This window comes from Bison bison, unplaced genomic scaffold (assembly GCF_000754665.1).
Source record: "Bison bison bison isolate TAMUID 2011002044 unplaced genomic scaffold, Bison_UMD1.0 scf7180017864251, whole genome shotgun sequence".
Lineage (NCBI taxonomy): Eukaryota > Metazoa > Chordata > Mammalia > Artiodactyla > Bovidae > Bison > Bison bison.
Window position 1 is genome coordinate 1,734,149 of NW_011494823.1, and position 14,989 is coordinate 1,749,137.

Genomic DNA, 14,989 nt, shown 5'->3' on the forward strand with positions numbered 1-14,989 from the left:
TCAGCCTTGCCTGTGTCCTCCTCTGTGTCTCTGCATCTGTGTGTGAGTTAGAGGCCGGGTTCACTTTTGCAGCAAGAATGAGGAGTCCTCTTGGTGCAGGGTCTCTCTCAGAGTGTCAGGGTCCAGACTGGTGGAGGGAAGAGGGCTCTGGCATGCCCTGCCCTGCTGCCTGGGGCTCACAGTTGTGCCCGTGTCTGCAGCCTCCCAGATTGCTATTCTCGGAACCTTCTTCACCGTGGTGTTTGCCCTCTACCTGGCCCCTCTCACCATCTCCTCTCCCTGCATCATGGAGAAAAAGGACCTGGGCCCCAAACCTGCCCTCATCGGCCACCGCGGGGCCCCCATGGTGAGTGCCTCTTGTGGGCCCTAAAGACTGGGTGAGGGGTGGGCAGAGCTGCCATTCCAGAGGGAGACAGGCAAAAACCTATCTCCTTGTAGGAAGGAGCTGGCAGGGAAATGGGTATAATAATAATAGCAATGATTTTTAGCCCTTCTTGGTGATGATGTGTGTGTGGTGGGGGCGGGGGCTGGTGTATGGAAAGGATTGGTGTAAAGACCAGAGAGTTTGGGTGGGATCAAGTCCTGAAGAGCCTGAAGGCAGCTTGCTTAAAAGGTTTCACTTTTATCCTGAGAGCCCTGGAAAGACACTGTGAGGCTGTGGGTTAGGAAGGCCCAAGAGAGAGGGAGAGAGAGAGATGCTGGTTGTGGGGAGGGGAGCAGGCTCCCAGGGCCGGGATGAAACAACAGGAAAACCCTCCTGTGGGTAGGAGAGCTGGGTGCAGCCCCAAGCCCACTGCTAAAGGAAAACATTTGCACCAGGGTGAAACAGGGGAGGAAGGCATGAAAGTCAGCACCTGCTCCTTCTCTGCCACCCCTGTGATCCCATAGTAGGCCCTCCCCTTCAAAGGAGTGAGTATGCTCCAGAGCCAGGCTTCCAGGCACCTTGGCAGCTGTGGGAGTCAGGACCAGTTGCATCTTCACTGTACCTGTTTTCCTCATTTAGTACCCCGGGATGATGGGAGTGCCTGCACCATAGGGCCACGAAGAGCAGGAGTCTGTTAGCATGTGCGATGTGCTTAGATATGAGTCTGGCTTACAGAAAGTAAGAGTTATACTCTCCTGTTTCCTTGGGCAAGCCCTTCTGCTTCCTTAGGTTGGGTTTCCCAGCCTATGGAAGCCTTGAAATGCGATTCTCAACAGAGGCAGTACCTCTCCTTACCACCAGAGGGCGCTTGAGGGCTCTTGAGAGCTTTTCCTTGGTTGTGAAGGTCTTTGGGAGGTCCACCCTGTCACTGAATTTCAGGGTAGTTAAGGGAGCCTCACAAAGGAAGCATTTAAAGGCGATGTCGAGTCTGACAGGGCTGCAAATCACCCTGAAGGTCCTACACCCCCTGCATGCTGCTGCTGCTGCTAAGTCGCTTCAGTCCTGTCCGACTCTGTGCGACCCCATAAGCGGCAGCCCACCAGGCTCCCCCGTCCCTGGGATTCTCCAGGCAAGAACACTGGAGTGGGTTGCCATTTCCTTCTCCAGTGCATGGAAGTGAAAAGTGAAAGGGAAGTCGCTCAGTTGTGTCCGACTCTAGCGACCCCATGGACTGCAGCCCACCAGGCTCCTTGGTCCATGGGGATTTTCCAGGCAAAAGTACTGGAGTGGGGTGCCATCGCCTTCTCCGCACCCCCTGCATATGGGGGTATTGTTGTGCCCATTTCCTAGATAAGGCTGAGACCCGTGCCCCTGAGTTGGAGCCTGGTGTCCTCCCATCACACCCCGTGCTGCTTGCTCCCAGCACCTGGAGGCAACCAGCTGGGAAGGCCATCGTTTCCCATCAGAGGGATCTGGATTTGGGGTCCAGTTTTGCTACATGCCGCCCGCGTGTCTTAGGGTCTGCTGATCCCCTCCAAGCCTCCCTGCTGCTGGCTTTTGTGAAGGTAAATTAGAAGCACAGCCTTCCAGGAAGCAGGGCCCCAGCTTATAGCTGCTCTTTTTTCCATGGCCCCTATTAATCATCCCACCTGCTCTGGAGGCCACAGGACAAGAGGGTGTGCTGAGGCAGGAAGGAGGGGGCAAAGGGAAGGAGCGAGATGGCCCTGTGCAGGTTTTGGGTTTTTTTTTTAGCAGAAGTGGAACAAATAGTATAATGAATCCAATACCACCTTCACCACTTATAAATATTTTGCTATTCTTGTTTCATCCATTTCCCTGATTTTTCTTTCCCCTCTCCCTTCCCCCACTTTAATATTTGAAAGCAAATCCCAGACACTGTATCATTTTACCCATACTTACTTCAGGGTGTATCTCTAATGTATAAAGACTTTAAAAATGGAACCACGACCACAACGCCACTATTACACCTAACCAAATTCATGATCATTCCTTAATACTATCTAATACTGAACCAGTGCTCAGCTTTCCTTTATTGTCTCTAAAATGTCCTTTATTGTCTCTAAACTCAGAGACCTGAGTTTTTGTAGTTGAAAGTCAAGTGAAGGTTGCTCAGTCGTGTCCAACTCTTTGTGACCCCATGGACTGTACAGTCCATGGAATTCTCCAAGTCAGAATACTGGAGTCTGTAGCCTTTCCCTTCTCCAGGGGATCTTCCTAACCCAGGAATCAAACCAGGATTTTCTGCATTGCAGGTGGATTCTTTACCAGCTGAGCTAAGTATCTTTTGTGCTAAGTTGCTTCAGTCGTGTGACTCTATAGACTATAGTCCATCAGGGTCCTCTGTCCATGGGATTCTCCAGGCAAGAATACTGGAGTGGGTTGCCGTGTCCTTCTCCATAAGTATCTTTTAGTCTATAATAATCTTCTTCCCTTTTTCCCCATATGTTTATTTGTTGAAGAAACTGAGTCATTTGTCCTGTAGAATTTCCCCATTGTGCATCTGGCTGATTGCATCCTAGTGGTGCTCCTTAAGGGGCTGGTGTAGGTGTCTTGACACAACTCTTTCTTGTGTCACTGTGAATGCATGAGTATCAGTGTCTACACCTGTATACATCGGCCTGGGGGAGGTTCACACATCTATGTGTGGTAAGCCCAAGTGCTCATCTCTGTCTTAGAGATGGTATCTGGGTGTCATTCCTGTGGGGGTGCCCTGTGTGCGTGTGTGCATACTATAATATTTGGTCAGACTGACTCCAGAGTTGAGCCTCTGAAGCACAGTAGTCCACCAGGAGTCTGTGACGACCACCCCACACTCGCACATTTCTGACAATACACCCCATCTGCATTTTGGCCTGAGGCAGTGGGAACCTTCTTTCTCCAGGAAGTCAGCACCTAACCTAGAGAGACCTGAGTTTAAAAAGCCTCCAGAAAAGAGACTTGGCCCCACCCAAACACTTCCTCTGTCCCCCGAGTCTCCATAGCCACTGGTATGCTCTTTGTGTCTACCCACAGTCTGCCTCCTGCCAGCACCCCTCCGGTGGTCATCTGTGGGAGGCCTGGCGCCAGGGCATTTGGAAGTGATTGAGTAGGACCTCCACCAAGTCTACACCTCTCCTCAGGTGCCTCTGTGGGCTCCTACGCAGCCCACTTAACTGGGAAACAAGGTAGTGCCTCCCCCAAGGCTCCTCTGCCCTGCAGAAAGGGGAAGAAAGAAGCACACCTATCAGAGACTGCTGACATCTGTTACCTCATCTATGAGCTTGATAACATTAACCCATTTTACAGCTAAAGAAACTGAGGTCCAGAAGGGGAAGTGATGGCCCAGGTCAGTGACTGGGAAGGAGAATTGTTCCACCTCAGCTCCAAAGCCTTTGCCACACCAGGCTGCTTTCCAGAAGAGGGGAGTGTGTTATGTGCTGAGAAATGGGAAAAGCATTGCCACAGGGAGAAAAGAAGGGAATGAGCATGTCTTGGTGAGAAAGGGATGAGCCATGGGAGCATTTTCCATCCATCTTCACTGCCGCAAATCTTCCCAGTCTTTCATCCTGCACTGCGCTTGGTCCTAGCACACCCTTGGTATGGTGCTGACCCCTAGTGGCAGAAAAGGGTATGACATGATCATCAAACTAAATAGGGAGGGAGACTCAGAACCCCCAACTCCCCCAACTGGAAGGACCCTCAGCAAACACTGTACTTATACCCGCAAGGAGCAAATGGGGAAACCAAGGCCTATAGGAGAATAAAGAGATGCACCGAAGGCCACAAAGCTAGTTAAGGACGGAGTCAGGACTAAGACTAGGGTTTTCTGATGTATATGCTGTAGGGTAACAGCTGTCATTTATTAAGCATTTACTGTATATCAGGCAACATGCTTGGGGCTTTTAATAACAGTCTAAGAGATGGTGTTTTCATATCTGTATAGATGAGGAAACTGATCACCCTACTGAAACTGTGCCATGCTATCTATCCTCTCCTCTCCCTTGGGGATCTCCACCCGGACTCCAAGTATAAACAGGAGGAAACTCGGCATTCAGCTCAGCCCAAGACTATAAAGAGGCAGAAGACTAAAAATATCCTCTGACCTCCACATTTATATTCATCAACACTAACCACCCCTGTTTCTCTCTTTGCTCCCCCCACCCCCCAAAAAATCTGTGAGACAGGCATGATTTAACAGATAAGGAAACTGAGCTTCAGAGAAGCTGTGTGGATGCCCAGGGCCCCACAGCTACTGCTTGAAGGAGGGGGATTAGAACCAGGCCTACTAGCCCCTGGCTTTCCCCTCACCACCACCTTCCCCCTCAGCTGGCCCCAGAGCACACGCTGATGTCCTTCAGGAAGGCCCTGGAGCAGAAGCTGTATGGACTCCAGGCTGACGTCACCGTCAGGTAGGTGTGCGGATTGGGAGGACAGCCCCTCTTCCCCTCCTCAGTGCATCCACATCCAGGTCTCTGGAGAAACCTCTGGTCCCAGAGTCTTGGGGATGGGAGAGCAGAGGCTTGGGTTTCCCGCTGCAGGGCAGGCACCATGTTCGTGCAAGTAAACATGTGCTGTGCGTGTGTGCGCTAAGTTGCTTCAGTTGTGTCTGACTCGCTGTGGCCTTATGGCCTGTAGCCTGCCAGGCTTCTCTGTCTGTGGGGATTCTCCAGGCAAGAATACTGGAGTGGGTTGCCATGCCATCCTCCAGGGGCTCTTCCCAGCCCATGTTTCTTATGTCTTCTGCGTTGACAGGCAGGTGCTTTACCACTAGCACCACCTGGGAATCCCCTTGTGCCATACTCCAGGATATAAAATATGTAGAGAACAAAACAGACTCTCTTGGTTCAAGCAGAGTGGAGGTAGGGACCTGGAGTCCTGCCACTGATCCACTTAATGGAAATATGAGATCTGTATGGCTCAGCAAGATGGAGCACAAACACTCTGATGAGTGAAATCAGCAAGTTCCTGAGTGATCCATTCACTGTGATGTCAGTTATATTTTTAAAGACCAGATAAAACTGATTGATACATTTTCTACATGTAGATAAATAAGTATGTATTAATATTTATATAAAGGGCAAGAAGAATCCATACCAATCTGATGACATCATCTCTGAGAAGGGGAGGGGGCAGGGTATTGAATTAGGGTACCACAGTATGAAGACACCACTCCCATTGTAGACATTATAGAATTGTGCGTTTATCAACTCTTCCTAGCAGATGGTAGAAAAATGTCTTGAGGAAGGGGAGCACGGGTGCCTTTTACTGTTTCACACTCAGGCACCTTATGGGGCTTATGGCCAGCAGTGGGGAAGACCAGGATGATAGTGGGATGGAATTTGTCAAAGGAGCCTGCATTTTCCCTCTTCTCATATGGCATCACATGGACTGGGTTCTAAGCCAGGTTCCACCACTTACTGGCTGGTAGGCCTTGAGTTAAGATACTTCTGTCTCCAGCCTCAGTCTCCCCATTATCAAATGAGATAGCATCTGCCTTCCAAGGTTGCTAATAGGCCCAGCCCTCCATCCTCAGCCGTCCCCACCCCTGTCTGACCCTCAGAGCCAGAGGGATTCAGCTATCAATCCACTGACTTCCCTGTGCAGTCGGGAAACCTGAGGCCAAACAAGGGCAGAGCCTTCCTGAGCCCCTTGGTAGGCTGGTGTAAGTGGGTGGGCAGGAGAGAGTGGGACGAGCAGGTGAGGGACCCGGCAGTGGCAGTGACCCCGTGGCCCCACCCTCCCGCAGCCTGGATGGGGTGCCCTTCCTCATGCACGACGCCACCCTGCGGCGCACCACCAACGTGGAGGAGGAGTTCCCGGAGCTCGCCCGCAGGCCCGCCTCCATGCTCAACTGGACCATCCTGCAGAGGCTCAACGCCGGCCAGTGGTTCCTGAAGGTCTGGCAGCACCTGTCCCAGTCCTAGGCATGGAAAGCATGGGCGGGAGTCCACAGAGAGGACCGGGGGCCGCCCGCCGCCCAGGCGACCCTCACACGCCCAGCTTCCTTGACTCACAGCCAGGCTGGTTGGCGGCTTCCTTGGCGCATGCCACTGCAGCCCAGATATCGTGGCTGTCACTGCTTGTTCTGGTTCTGCCTCCCCTACCAGAAAAAGTTGATGATGATAGTAATAGTTCAAACTGTTAACACTGTAAAACTCTAAACAAAGTCGGTTCTCTGATCTGAAATGCTACTAAAGGAGAAACGTACTGGGGTGTGGGAAATGTTCTAAGCAAATCATTCTTTTGGTAAGCAGACTGGGATAGAGAGGTTAAGGTTGGGTTAATCTAGAGTCCCCACGGGGCCACAGCCTTCAGTTTGCCTGACTTGCACACACCAGCAGACACTGGCAGCTCAGGTGTCTCCAAGTTCCATCGCCAGGAAGGCATGTGGAGGCCCCATAGGACTGGTGAGGCCACCATGTGTGTCCCTATCTCTGATAGACGGACCCGTTCTGGACAGCCAGCTCCCTGTCACCCTCCGACCACAGGGAGGCCCAAAACCAGTCCATCTGCAGACTAGTGGAGCTCTTGGAGCTGGCCAAGGGCAATGCCACGCTGCTGCTCAACCTGCATGACCCGCCGCGGGAGCACCCCTACCGCAGTAGCTTCCTCAACATCACGCTGGAGGCCCTTCTGAGCTCAGGCTTCCCCCAGCACCAGGTGAGGCCCTGAAGTACACCTAGCCCTCCCCTAGGGAGCCCCTCCCCTAGGGAGCCCCTCCCCTAGGGAGCCCCTCCCCTAGGGAGCCCCTCCCCTAGGGAGCCCCTCCCCTAGGGAGCCCCTCCCCTAGGGAGCCCCTCCCCCCTGGGAGCTCCTCGAAGCCCTGTTCCGGCCGCAGGGAGACCAGGCCTGCCTGGAGTTTACTTTCAGCTATAAACTCCTCTCCAGACCTCAAGTTTCTACATTAGTAAAATGAAGGTAGCATGCCCCACACCTCCCTGACAGGGTCACCGTGGGGACAAGAAGGAAACAAAGAGGTCCTTTAAAATATACAAAGGGTAGGAGCAGGGCCAGGTTCTTGGGAACACAGTACTCCCGTGAACTGCTGCCCACATCCTCGGGGTGTAATACTTGGGGATCAAAAGAATCTGATACCAACTATGGCGGCACAGTGGACGCTGGGGTCCATGTGCAGAGTAGAGGACGTTTGGGGGTTATCGATCTCGTCCTGACTAGGGTCTGGACGGAAAACTCCCTGAGGTGTCGCTGGAGCAGTTCCTAGCCTTGGCTGGGACCACATCCTCTGGAGATGGTTCAGAGGACCACCTTATTACCTGTAGGCTTTCACTGTGTGCCAGGTCCCGCCTCTTTTAACCCCTCCAGGTGCTCCCGGAGGGATAGACACCCTTCCCCATTTATAGAAGAGAAATCAGAGGCTGCCTCTCTCCTGCCTGTAGGTTCTGTGGCTGCCCAACAGGCAGAGGCCCTTGGTGAGAAAGGTGGCTCCCGGCTTCCAGCAGATGTCAGGCTCCAAGGAGGCGGCCGCCAGCCTGAGGAGAGGCCACATCCAGCGGCTGAACCTGCGCTATACCCAGGTGTCCCGCCAGGAGCTCAGGTGCCTCCCCTGCCCAGCCAGGCTCGCCCAGAGGTCTGGACACGCGGGCTCCGGGCTCAGAGAGCAGAGGTGGAGAGCGTCAGGCAGACCTGGGCTTGTGTGTGAGCTTGGCCCTCTGGGACCAGAGGTTCCTTCCACCAGTTGTGAGCATGGTATGAGGGTGTGAAGGACCAAGCTCTGCAGGCTTCCCGCGTGGGCCCGAGGGCTGACCAGCCTCTGTCGCTGCCCCGCAGGGACTATGCGTCCTGGAACCTGAGTGTGAACCTCTACACGGTCAATGCTCCATGGCTCTTCTCCCTGCTGTGGTGCGCAGGGGTCCCGTCCGTCACCTCCGACAACTCCCACACCTTGTCCCAGGTGCCTTCCCCACTCTGGATCATGGTAAGTTAGAGGATTATTGGGGGTCCGAGAGCTGCCTGTGACTCCTAGGAGGGGGGAGCTGGCTCCACACCTGGGGCTCTCTCTGGTGAGGTGTCAGGGGTGGAGGGAACACTTTGGGGGACATGAGGAAGATTCTTCTGATCTAAGGTCAGGAGATACTGGGAGGTGGGAGGAACCTGGGCCTGAGCCAAATGGGAAAAACACCAAGAGCCCTAGAGAAATAAACAACTACTTGAGTTTTCTTTTGGTTTTGAGGATTATTACATTTTGTTTTAAAGGAAGGAAAGTAATTGAGAAAAGAGGGCAACATGAGGGCAAGAATAGGAAACATTGAAATCTGCTCAGAGAGTGTAGCCAATGAAACCAGATTTCAATTGGTCGAGCATCTGAAGACTGGCCCGAGTGCTAGTCTCAGCTCTGTCACCAGGGGTCTTGGGGAGCCCGTGGTCTCCATCCACTGCTCCCACTGCCACTTCCCTGAAGTCATGAAAGGCAGATGGAGGGTCTCATTATGGCTAAGACATTGCCAGTGTCAGTGAATCATCTAGGTTTTGGGTGGTTATCTTTATCCACCCGCCCATTGTCCTTGAAAATCTCCAAAGGCTCAGCTCGGAATGAGATAGAATAACTGATGGTGGCAGCAGCAGCTACGAGTACACTAATTTTCAGGCCACAGGAGCTGACCAACAGCAGGAAGTGCATCTGGCCCGTCCCGGCCCCTCCTCCACAGTTCACCTGAGATCACGGGGGTGTGGGGCCTGGCTGCTCTGCAGGCTTTGCCTTCCTAGGCACCTCTCTGGCCCCCTGGAGGGGAAGCTCCCACACTCCACAGCCTACAATGACACATACCCTCCCATCCACATGATGCCACATCCATCCACACTCACCTGTGCACCTGCTCATCACGTCACACCCTCTCACTTATCTGTTTGTCTTTCGTATTTTGACTCTCGAGTTAAGCTCCCTTAAGCACATAAATCCTCTAGGTTTAGCACACACCACCACCTCTACTCTGACTACTGCATGGCTCTCTTTTATCCTACATACCCACACACACACCCCCCAAACCCCAGGGCTACAAAACATAATCTCCAGATCCCAAGCCCCTCCAGGTCCTCCTCTGCCCCTTCTGAGGGTGACACGTGGTCCTCTTGTCCATGGGCCCTTGGTCTGGAGCCCTGGTCTGGACCAAGCATAACTGGAAGCTGGCCACGGGCCGTCTGTCCACAGCCCCCGGACGAGTACTGTCTCCTGTGGGTCACTGCCGACCTGATCTCCTTCACCCTCATCGTTGGCATCTTCGTACTCCAGAAGTGAGTAGGCCCCGACCGCCTTCCGTGGTCTTCCCTGCCCAAGACAGGCCAGTCCCCACCCCAGCCAGAGGGTGGGGTCCCATCCTCCTGAGCCCTTGGCTGGGAGACATCCTGACCAGACCGCCCTGTTCAGGGGAGAAGGAGGCCTCCCAGTGGCCCCCAGCCCTTCCCCCTCAGCCAGAGCCCAGTGGCTTCTGGAATGAGCACCTAGCAGGGAGCCCAGAGCCAGGCTGGGTGGGGAGATGTGCTGTGTAAACTCTTTGGTGAGTTTCAGCTCCTCTCTGGGCTGGTCTCCCCACTCCCCCCGTGTCACCCAGGGCCTGGGTTCCCACAGCTCCCGTGCCAGCTCCCCTCCACCCTTCAGGACGACAGCTGGGGTGGTGGTCGCAGTGGGAGTGGGCTGGTCCCGGGGGGGTTTTACTCTTGACTGACGTTCTCTCTCTGCCCATATCGCTCTGATCCGGCGCATGTCCCTCCTCTCTCCCCTCTCCCCTCTCTCTGCTGCACTCTTGGCATCTCACAGCTATCACTTGATCAGGTAATTCTGGTGTGGTCCTCCTCCTCCTGTTCCTCTTTCTCCCTCTTCCTCACCATCCCCTTCTCCACTTCCGTCTGAAAGCCTGGCTCTCGCAGAGCCCTAGGCCCAGGTCCCCCTCCCAGGCCCGGCCCTGCCTGAAGCCTCCTCCCTTTCCTCCCTCCCCTCCACTGCCCTGCAGCCCTCCCTCTCTCTCCCCATTTTCGTGTGTGTCCCCCTGCTCTCTCTTCCTCCTGCAGACATTTCCTTGCAGGTTGCTGACCTGGCCTCTCTCAGCACCAAAGTGTCTCCCTCTGTGGAGAGAGTTCTGCCTGGGCAAAACCCCCCCGCGCCTCCCGCCACAGCCTGGCACTTTGGGCGAGGCCTTTCCAACGCCCGGAGCACAGCCTACCAAGTTCTGTCTCTCCCTGCCCACCTGTTGCCCTCCCGTCTCCCAGTTTGCCTTTTCCATCGCTTGCTCTGTTTATCTTTCTCTCTTACCTCTTTCACTTTCTGTCTCTGACTCTGACCCTACCCCTCTCCCCTATATGCACCGTCTTCCCTGCTCTCCCCTGGGAGGAGACCCCAGTGGTTGAGCTTCCTGTCCTAGATGTACCTCGCTGCAGAGACCCAGGCCTGACACTTCCCTCCTGGGTTTAATGTTGATTTTCAAGATGAGAGGTCCCCCTTGGTCAGGTGCCTCCTAGGTCAGGCACCTTCACTGACCAGCTTCTAGGAGGAGGAGCCCTGGGCTCCCTGACTGTGGGGTTGAGCCCAGAGAAGGGCCGTTTACCTGGGATTTCCACCATCCTCTCCGTCGGCAGATGTCCACCCGTGCTGGCTGGTGCTGTGCTGGGCCTGTGGCAAGGAGTCGGGTCTTCCGCCCGGAGCCCGAGGGTTCTCCATGGGCATGCTGGGCCACTCGCAATACCGTCAGGGCGACATGATTGTCTTCCTGGGGGTCAGGCTAGGCCTGATGGAGGAGAGGACCCTGGGGGAAATCATTTCCCTGTGGGCCTCATTTTTCCTTTCATTCACTCAATAGTTCTTATAGCACCCACCACACAGCAGGCATGGGGGTTGGTGCCAGGCACTCAGTGATAAATGAGACCCTGCTGCTGTTCTCAAGCACGTGTAGGGCGGCCAGCCCAGCCAGAGCGCAGGCTGCCTGCCCCTCTGCCTCCTGCTTTCCCCGTGTGTGTCTGCTCTCTTCATCCACCTGTCTACCTGTCCATCTGTCTGTCCATTTCGGCTGCGCTGATCCCATCTGGAAACAACTGATTTCTCGTGGAGTCTGGGCTCCGTCCACCCACTCCAGCAGGGCTTAGGGCCCCAGGGGAGTTGGGTTTTGTTTCCAAGCTGATCCCCGCTTCCCTGAGTGGGGGTGGGGGTCCAGTGAGTCCTTCTCTCTTAGATTTCAGGAAAAATCTCTGTTCAGAGGCCAGGGATTTGGGGCTAATTCAGAGGAACTGTAACAACCAAAACTGTGCTCTGGGCTGGACCAAAGAAACTGAGTTCTCCTGGCTCCACCTGGTCCCTGCACACCCCATGCAGCCCCACCTCAACCCATTCAATTAATTTTGCCCCCACCTTGTCCCAGCCGTTAGAGGGATAACACTCCAGCCTGCCCCTTCCTGTTAGGGGATATGCACCCCACTCTTCCAGGGCTGTAAGAATGGAGCAGCAGCAGGCCCCACCCCAAGTCACTCCAGCACCCTTGCCTTGATCCCCCCGTGAAGACAAGATCCCCGCTGTCTCCCCTCTCCTCCTTCCTTTCCTTCACTTCCTCTCTGGGGTTCCTCACTGGCTTCACTCAGCCTGGTCCTGATGATGGGGCTATAGGCGACATTAGCTGGGACTCCCCAGGATTGGTTTGTACCCCAGGGCAGGTCATCAGTCATGCCTGTTAAGCCTGCGCCCCTAAATTTGTCCTATCCAAAGAGAGCCAGGTGTATAATTGGGGGCACCTGAGACATAACTAACCAAGCCCTAAGCATCCTCCTGGGCAAGGGGAGCGGATGTAGCATTCTGGAAGTAAGAGGGCTGGAGAGCCGTGGCTGAGAGTCAGTGGACCCTGATCAGGACCCAGCTCTGCCCTTCTCTGGGCTTCAGATTCCCCATCTACACAGTCAGACAAGATTCCTGCTGGTCTCTCGGGCCAGTTCCAGAGAGTCTGTGGAAGTGGGCATGATCCTGCTCCAAGGAAGGGTGGGGAAGGACCTGATGCCCACGGGGCCGTCTCTGCAGGTGGCGCCTGGGTGGCATCCGGAGCTACAACCCCGAGCAGATCATGCTGAGTGCCGCAGTGCACCGGACCAGCCGGGACGTCAGCATCATGAAGGAGAAGCTCATCTTCTCAGGTGTGCAACTCCGCAGACAGGTTGAGACAGGCTCTGGGCTCTGTTCTCTGCACCCCGCAAGTCCACACGGGTGTGTGTACATATATGTCACATGCAGCATGTACAGATAGGCACATGGCACAGACATATGTATACCCACCTGGTCTCATGTCACCGTGACACGGAAGCACAGATACACCTACACACACACACACCCTGCTCCACCTGCAGCCATCAGCTCCAGGTTCTGTGGCTCAGTGTCAGCCCCAGGGGTGGTGGGCTAGGGTGACATGCTGGGGTTGGGGGAGGAGTCTGCTTTGAAAGTCCATCCTGCCATATGCCTGGTTCATACAGGAACCCCACAAATGTTGATTTCCCCCCCTGCTTGCTGCCTGTTGACATTCCCAGACTGAAGGAGGAAGCAGCTGTACAAACAAATCCATGGAGAATTAGATATAACAGACGGGGATGCAAGGAGGAGAGGGGTTCAGCACTCCCTGGGGCAGTGAGGAAGGTTTCAGGCCCACTTTGTGCGGAGTGATGTCGTTGAAATGGAGAGGAATGATAGGAGGGGCCTGGGTGATGGGTTTGAGGTGAGGGCTGGGCAAGCAGAAGGAAGGAAGGGTACTCCAGGCAGGAACAGCATGTGTTCAGAGGCAGCGAGGAAGGCCTACTTGCTGGGCACCAAGAACTCCAGGTCATTCCGCACGGCTTGAAGGGAGGGCCTCTGGCTGATTCACCCCAAGGCGGCGCTGGGGAGGCACTTGGGCCTGAGTGTGTGGTCAGGAGCTTGGGCTTTGTTTTGGAAGCAGAGGAGGGTCACAGATAGGTTTGCCTTTGTTACAGTAGGGCTGTAGCAAAGTCTCACGCACTGGGTGGCTTAAAAACAGAGATGTATTGTCTCACAGTTCAGAATGCTAAGTCAGTCCATGATCAAGGTGTCAACAGGGCTGTGAGGGAAAGATCTGGTCCTGGCTTCTCCCCTTGCCTCGCGGATGCATCTCTGTGTTTGAAGCTCTCTTCTTTGCAAGGACACCAGTCTGCTCTAACGACCTCACCTTAACTAATTACATCTGCTGTGACCTTATTTCCAAAGAGGGTCACATGCGGAGTGTAGGAATATAGGAATTTGAGGGGAACGCAATTCAACCTCTTTTTTTGAGGAGGGGGAGGCACACCACACAGCTTATGGGATCTTAGTTCCCTGACCAGGGATTGAACCCATGCCTCCCTGCAGTGGAAGCGTGGAGACCTAACCACTGGACTGCCAGGGAAGTCCCCACAATTCAATCCCTAACAAGTGTGGAGGGTGGTGAGTTAGAACGGGAAGCTGAAGGCAAGGAAAGCAATAATTCAGATGGAAATCATGGGCATGGAAATGGGTGAGGGAGAGGTAATTAGAAGCCAGACGGCCCTGGATTCAAACCCCAGCTTATGCCCCTAGCTGTGTGAACAAGAATATGTTACCTAACCTACCTCAGCATCAGACATCTCATCTGTAAAATGGGCTAGGTTCCCCTCACAGAGTACTTGTGAGGGTTAGTGCCATGCCTGGCTCAGAGGGGTGCTTGGTAAATGCTGCTTGAATGAACCTGCACCCAGAGCGGGTGGTTGTGGTTTTAGATGGGCAGGGGTCGGGGGGTGGGGGGTGGCTCCAACAACTGGGTGAACATCCATTCATTCAGTCACTCCTTTATTTATCCTTCTTTCAAGGCATGGCAGGCACTGCTCAAGGTGCTTAGGATATACAGATTCTTGCCTTTGGGGTACTTGATTCCTCCTCAGTTCAGTTCAGTCGCTCAGTCACGTCTGACTCTTTGCGACCCCATGAATCGCAGCACGCCAGGCCTCCCTGTCCATCACCAACTCCCAGAGTTCACCCAAACTCATGTCCATTGAAGTCGGTGATGCCATCCAGCCATCTCATCCTCTGTCGTCCCCTTCTCCTCCTGCCCCCAATCCTTCCCAGCATCAGAGTCTTTTCCAATGAGTCAGCTCTTCGCATGAGGTGGCCAAAGTACTGGAATTTCAGCTTTAGCATCATTCCTTCCAAAGAAATTCCAGGACTGATCTTCTTCAGAATGGACTGGTTGGATCTCCTTGCAGTCCAAGGGACTCTCAAGAGTCTTCTCCAACACCACAGTTCAAAAGCATCAATTCTTCGGTGCTCAGCCTTCTTCACAGTCCTACTCTCACATCCATACATGACCACTGAAAAAACCATAGCCTTGACTAGACGGACCTTTGTTGGCAAAGTAATGTCTGAGCTTTTTAATATGCTATCTAGGTTGGTCATAACTTTCCTTCCAAGGAGTAAGCGTCTTTTAATTTCATGGCTGCAATCACCATCTGCAGTGATTTTGGAGCCCAAAAAAATAGTCTGACACTGTTTCCACTGTTTCCCCATCTATTTCCCATGAAGTGATGGGACCGGAGGCCATGATCTTAGTTTTCTGAATGTTGAGCTTTAAGCCAACTTTTTCACGCTCCTCTTTCACCTTCATCAAGAGGCTTTTGAGTTCC

The 14,989-nt window shown here is 53.9% G+C and overlaps 1 protein-coding gene across 3 annotated transcripts in view; it reads left to right on the plus strand.

Annotated features, from left to right (window-relative positions):
• The window catches only part of GDPD5 (glycerophosphodiester phosphodiesterase domain containing 5), a 90,987-nt gene that overhangs the window by 72,591 nt on the left and 3,407 nt on the right, over positions 1-14,989 (plus strand). For all 3 annotated transcript variants that reach the window (XM_010847563.1, XM_010847564.1, XM_010847565.1), the window contains 8 exons: positions 201-346; positions 4,691-4,773; positions 6,111-6,261; positions 6,806-7,024; positions 7,762-7,919; positions 8,153-8,300; positions 9,531-9,613; positions 12,375-12,487. In XM_010847563.1, coding sequence (XP_010845865.1) covers positions 201-346; positions 4,691-4,773; positions 6,111-6,261; positions 6,806-7,024; positions 7,762-7,919; positions 8,153-8,300; positions 9,531-9,613; positions 12,375-12,487 — 1,101 coding nt within the window. The remainder of the gene's footprint in view (positions 1-200; positions 347-4,690; positions 4,774-6,110; positions 6,262-6,805; positions 7,025-7,761; positions 7,920-8,152; positions 8,301-9,530; positions 9,614-12,374; positions 12,488-14,989) is intronic.